This window comes from Octodon degus, unplaced genomic scaffold (genome assembly GCF_000260255.1).
Source record: "Octodon degus isolate 3935 unplaced genomic scaffold, OctDeg1.0 scaffold00026, whole genome shotgun sequence".
In the NCBI taxonomy this organism is placed as follows: Eukaryota; Metazoa; Chordata; class Mammalia; order Rodentia; family Octodontidae; genus Octodon; species Octodon degus.
Window position 1 is genome coordinate 3,540,640 of NW_004524602.1, and position 6,020 is coordinate 3,546,659.

Genomic DNA, 6,020 nt, shown 5'->3' on the forward strand with positions numbered 1-6,020 from the left:
CCACTCACAGCAAATCCACAGGAATGCAAGGGGCTCGTGTGGGCAGGGGAGGCTGAGAGGCACCAAGCTGTTATCTTTTGGATGATGGAGATGGAGGACCCTGCCATGCCATTCCTGAGTAGGATGGGCTGGGCTGGGGGAAGAGGTGCTCCTGCTGGGGTGGGGAAAGGGGTGTCATAATGGCCAAAGACCCCGTGTGCATGTGTGTAGGGGGTGGTGAGACCGGTTGGGATCCCTCCTCTGTCAGGGGCTGGTAGAACTGGAGACCCTTGAAGAAGGGCGATGCTGTGCTGCAGTTCCCCAGGGCTGGAGCCACAGGGCAAGGGTGGCCCCGCACTGATCCGGATCACCAGACAGCGCCTTCCTGGCAACCAACAGGACCACAGGGAGAGGGGTGCACACTTGCCCTGTGCCCTTGCTGAGGACACAGGCAAGGAAGCATGACAAGCTTGCATTATGGGATGGTGGGCCTGGTTCACCCAGGGGCGGGGCTCACCCTAGAAGGCTACCTGGAAGAGCTGGTATGACTCTATCAAAGGAAGATCAAGGAAAGGGTGTCTCTAGGCTGAGGGAACTGTGTCGCTGAAAGATTGGGGGACAGTTGCAGAGCAGTATGGGAACACAGCCTGGGAGAGGCTGGCAAAGGGGCTCAGTTGGCCTTCTGGGGGGGGGGTCAGGCTTCATCCCAACAGCAGCAGTGTCACTAGTTCACTGGTGTGATATCCCCAACTGCCCTGACTCAAATTGGGGTCCCCTTCTCCAGGAGCTAGAGATACTGGGGTCCATGGAGTCCATCCCCATGGTGAATCCTGTCTCACTCTGTCATTTGATTTGAGCTAGCTCAAGCCCAGAAATAGGCAGTGACTTACCCAAGGCAGCACAGTGCATGAGAGCAGGCTCTGTCCTAGTGCAGATGTGGGGTCCTCCTGTATCCTGACTGGTGGCCCAACCCAGCCCCAAGTACACATTGATAGAAGATGAGGGAGAGGCCCTGGGCAGGACCTCCAGAGGGGGGAGGCCAGTGCCCTGGGTCACTGCTGCCCCTAAACTCTTCCGACTCCTGCTTGTACTTCACTGAGCTCAGCCACCAAGGACGCTTAGCTCAATAACACCCCACCCTTGTCTTGGAAGGGCAAATGGAGGGAGAAGGAGTCACTCTGGCCTGACACAGAGCCTCAGAGCTGATCTGCCCCTGTGTCCTCTTCTGAGAGCCCCTCAGATTCCCTCCAGCCTGTTCTCACATCCTCTGATGCTGCCTTCCCCCTACCCCCAGTGTCCCCCCTTCTGTACCTTCCCTCCCCACCTTCTTCCCAATTCCTAACATTTCTCCAGGAAGCAGGGCAGGGATAGGGGCTACAACCCAGCCAACCTCTGCCTGTTCCTAGGGCCATGTCTGGCATTGCTCAGGGTCCCTGGAGGCCCCAAAGAACCCCTGTAAGTATTGCCAGGATTCCACCTGCTGGTCCTCTGACAACTGTGACAGCTGAGCACCCCCCCACCCCATTTTCGATCCTATTCCTTGTTCCGGACTCCTCCATCCAGACACAACTCCAGGCAGACACAAGGAAGCATGAAAAATGTGGTTTATTCTTTGTCATCCCAGGTGGTCCCTCTGCAGGCCAGGCTGCATATACAAACTGGAGGGAAGAAAGGGCAGGTGGGCATCCAGGCCAGATGGCACTGGGAAGGAGAAGGGAGGAAAGGGAGGTCAGGCCTGTCCGGGATGAGTCAGAGGAGCTCTGTAGCCTGTGGTGTGGAGAGCACCAGTGGCCAGGGGAGAACAGGGACTGCATAGCCACCTCCTTGCCACCTTCCTTGGCTCCCACTGCCTACTCCTGGCTCTGCCCTACTGTCTAGCCCCCACTGCATGGCCCCCACTGTCAGCCCAGGACCCCAGTGACTTTGTTAGCAGCAATGGGCCCTAAGTTGTTTCTGGGACCCAGCTCCCCACCAGCCCCTCATTTTGAGCAGGTCTAGGAGCTGGGGCCTTGGGTGCCCAGAAGAGATTAGAAGGGAGGTAGGAGAATGTGAAGTCACCATTCAGAGTCCCTGGCACTTATGAGAAACAGACAGGGTCAGAGCCAGCCTCAGGCTGGGCTGTGGTTCAGCTAGAAGTGGGTGCTGAGGAGGAGCAGGATCTGGGCCAGCACCAGGATCAGGCCTGGACACCACTGCCCTGCAACCCTATTTCCCACCACAGCTGCCTTGGGGTTCCCATCAAGGGTGAAATAAATGATGACCACGTTGTCTTCGGGCCCGGATGGCTGTACCTCATTGTCAACTGTGTAGCAGCCCTTGCCCTCCACTGCCTTGCCATGGAACCTGCGGCCCAGTGCATCCTCACCACCCTCACCCATGGTGGCCAGTGCCACGTTCACTGAGCTCTTTGCGCTGCCCAACTCATTCGTGGCCAGGCAGCTGTAGGTGCCCTCCTCCAGCTTGCCAAAGTTGGGGATGAGCAGGCTGCCATTGGCGAAGGCCTGGAAGCGCGGCCAGCCCCCAGGCACTGCTGGGGCTCCAGGCAGGGCGCGGCCATCAGGGCCCACATTGGGGCTGGAGATCTCCACAGTGCCACCAGGGGTCTGGATGTTCCAGTGCAGCTGCGGGGCCGGCTGCCCATCCACGGCACAGTGCAGCACCAGCACAAAGCCTGGCCGCAGCTCAGCACCATCCTGGTTGGGCTGGTGGCTGAGATGCACAGAGGGTGCAGAGCAGGGTAGAGGTGGCAGGCGGCTCAGTGGGGTGCCCTTGAGCACGTGGGGTGATATGCAGGCCACATTGTCCTGCTCCGGAATGGACACAGCCGTGGCCAGAGCCCATGTCTTGAGCCACATGAGGCCACAGTTGCAGTCAAAGGGGTTGTCGTTGATCTGCAGGTGGGACAGTGCGGTAAGTGGTGCAAAGGTGCCCTCAGCCAGCGTGTGCAGGCGGTTGTGGTTGAGCTGCAGGGAGCGCAGGGCACGCAAGCTGCGGAAGGCATCACGTGGGATGAAGCTCAGCTCATTACTGTCCATCTTGAGCAGCTGCAGGGCACTGAGGTTGTGCAGGTCGCTCCAGGCGAAGTCTGATATGAGGTTGTGGCTGAGGTCCAGGCTCTTGAGGTGGCCCAGTGGGGCCAGAGCGCCCACAGCCACCTTGCGGATCTCGTTGTGTGCCAGCCACAGTGACTGCAGCAGCAGCACCTCCCCAAAGGCACCCTGGGGCAGCCCTGGTAGCCGGTTGACCGACAGACTCAGTGTGGTCACATTGGCTGGGAAGCCGGGCGGTACAGCCTCCAGGTCTCGATAGGCACAGTCGGCAATCTGGAAGCCATACTTCTGGCTGCAGTCACAAGGCTCAGGACAGCCTCTCGCCAGGCCCAGAAACAGCGCCCAGCACAGCAGGCGCAGCCCCAGCATTGTCTCTCCTGTGGAGGGGTGTATGTCACGCTGGCGACCCCACGACTTACCCCAGGGACCTGTCCCTCCCCAGACACCCTCTCAAACTTCCCAGTCAGAGGAGGCTCTGTCCCACAAAACTCAAGGAAAGCTCAGCATTCTCTAGATCACCAACCACCTTCCACCCTCCGCAGAAGGCAAAACTCAGGGCCAGAGGAACACCCGTACTTGCCAAGACTGCACAGCCAGGCAGGGCAGAGACAGGATGAAGAGGACCCCAGCTTCTCTGCGCCGAGCTCTCCCTGCCTCGGCCTGTTCCTGGCTAGCTTTATGACTTGAAATCTGTTTTCCAGTCACCCCTTCCCCCAGCACATCAGAGCCTCCCTCCTGCCCTCCCACATCCTAGACATGGTCCCTCCCACCCAAGCCCCCATAGGTGCACTCTTCCCCTGGCCCACACAAGGCCCCTTGTGCAGTGCAGGCCACCCCCACTCTTCCTGCCATGACCACAGCGGACACCAGGCCTTTTCTGTGGAATCACACCAAACAGGAACACTTGGTTCCAACTGCACTAGGCAGCTGCCTAAATAAACCCCACCAGGACCTCTGGGCTGACTTGGGCCAGGGTGGGGTCTCCGCCCAAAGGTAGTAAGATTCCGGGGGTCTAGGCTGTTCAAGAAGCAGCTACTCTTTGGATGGCTCTCAACAAGAGACTGTCCCCAGCACCTTGGATGAACCAAAGGGAAAGAGCCCCTGAGTCCCCTGGGCCATGCCTCCACCCCCTGGCCACTGCCCTCCTCCCCAGCTTACCTTCAAAGTACTATCCCTCTTCAGGCAAGGCTCTTCCAAGACAGAATCAGAAGGCAACAAAGGACTGAGCAGAGGGTTGCAAGGCCAGGCAGCGTACCTCAGGGAGGGCCGGGTGCTGCAAGAGGGAAGATTTGCGTCCCCTGGCAGGGCAGCGGCAGTGTAGCCCAGGCACTCTCCTCCCAGAGCACGCAGGAATGCAGCTCTGCAGAGGGACGTTTCCTAAGTGACACCAGAAACTTAACTGGAGGGGAAGAGGCCAAATATTTTAGGGTTGTGCTCTCTCTCCCTCTCTCTCTCTCTCTCTCTCTCTCTCTCTCTCTCTCTCTCTCTCTCCCCCCCTTCATCCCCCCCCAACTTCCTTAAAGACATAGCACAGCCTGGACAGGACCCAAGAATAGAGCAAGAGTTTTGAGGGGGGGGAGGGTGAGAAATCGGATCTCAGGAAAAGTGGGAAACTTCTACCCTTGCCAACAGGGAGACAGGATCTGCTCTTTTTCCCTGCAGCTGTGTGTGTATGTGCATGTGCGCATGTTTGTGCGTGTGCGTTAGTGCAGATACAGTAGGAGACTGTGTGTGTGAGAATTTGTGTGTTTGAATGTTGAAGTTGTGGGGCTGTGTGTGACCCTCAGTATGCAGCTGTGTCTTCTGTGTGGGTGTGACAGCCTGTGTGTGTGTTAGTACATGTGAGTTTTGGTGTAGAAGTGAGTATATGTTTGTATATATTTGTATGTGTATGCTTATGTGTGTTCTCCGTGTTTGTGTGACACCCAGTGTGCTGTGTGTGTGTGCATGCACATGCATGTGTGTGTCATCTCCACGAAAGGCCGAGAAGGCTGGAGTGTATGAAGCAGCCGCCAGGCCCCAGCCTCTGGGCGAGAAGCCAAAGCACTGGGCGAGTTTTGCTAAGAAAACACAACCAGCCGCACATTCTGTCCAGGCAGAGCTGGGCCCCACTGGGCTGGGAGGAGGGATGACAGCAGCCCCAGAAGCGGGCTCAGAACCCCTGACCACATTTTGGGGCAGGAACTGGGACAAATCAGTGTGCCCAGCTGCAGTTCTGCCCCCCACCCCCAGACTCACAGGGTGGCTCCCAGGCCCAGGGCAGCCACCCAGGAGCAGGCGTGAGGCCTCCCCTCCGAACATCCTGTATGGCACAGAACATGAAATCCTGCTGGCCCCTCTGGGTTCACTGTTCCCCTGGGTGAAGGATGCACATGGTCAGGGGGAGCATGGGTAATGGCTTTTTTCCCCCCAAACAGGAATCGGGATAGAAGGACAAAGAGGCGCAAAACCTCTGGGTGTGATGGTGCATGCCTATAACACAAGCATTCTGGGAGGCTGAAGCAAGAGGACCGCAAGTCTGAGCCTTCCCCTGGCAACTTAATGATTCAGTAAAACCTTCTCTGGAGATAAAAAAGAACCAAGAATATACTCAATGTAAAGGCCCCGGGTTCAATCTTCAACCTGGTTCTCTGCACCTGTAGCAGAGAACTGAGGGAGAAACTAAAGGATAAGGAGCCTGGGCTGGATGACTCTGCCTTCCGTCATGAATCTAGTCATGGCTTCTCCATAGCCCTCATCCAAGGTTCCTGAATCTTTTGTTTGCTAAGCTGCTGAATTCTGACTCAGTTTACCTCTTGGCAGGGCCAAAGACTAACACTGTTATCTTTGATTGAAAGCATGAGAAGCCCTGGCCATTCCCTCCTATCCCTGCCCTGTCCCCAAGCAATGCTGCAGAAGTCCTAGATGCTGAGGCACAGCCCGGGGCTATGACTAGCATCCAGGTCACACTGCTCGCCCTGCAGAGGAAGCCTTCTCTTGCCGCCTCCCAGT

The 6,020-nt window shown here is 57.5% G+C and overlaps 1 protein-coding gene across 2 annotated transcripts; it reads right to left on the bottom strand.

Moving 5' to 3' along the window:
* Positions 1-1,567: 1,567 nt before the first annotated feature.
* Positions 1,568-4,439, bottom strand: Islr (immunoglobulin superfamily containing leucine rich repeat). 2 transcript variants are annotated; one of them, XM_004628903.2, is made up of 2 exons: positions 4,188-4,439; positions 1,568-3,406 (listed from the first exon to the last, which is right to left on the bottom strand). In XM_004628903.2, exon 2 carries the CDS (start codon positions 3,396-3,398, stop codon positions 2,109-2,111), a length of 1,290 nt encoding a protein of 429 aa, XP_004628960.1. In that variant the 5' UTR covers positions 3,399-3,406; positions 4,188-4,439; the 3' UTR covers positions 1,568-2,108. The 2 variants fall into 2 exon arrangements, with proteins under 2 accessions (XP_004628960.1, XP_023568463.1); XM_023712695.1 differs by lacking the exon at positions 4,188-4,439 and adding an exon at positions 3,610-3,691.
* Positions 4,440-6,020: the final 1,581 nt, after the last annotated feature.

Bases quoted from the DNA above. Each gene is read 5' to 3' on its own strand.
- Islr (XM_004628903.2), bottom strand. From the start codon at position 3,398: ATGCTGGGGCTGCGCCTGCTGTGCTGGGCGCTGTTTCTGGGCCTGGCG.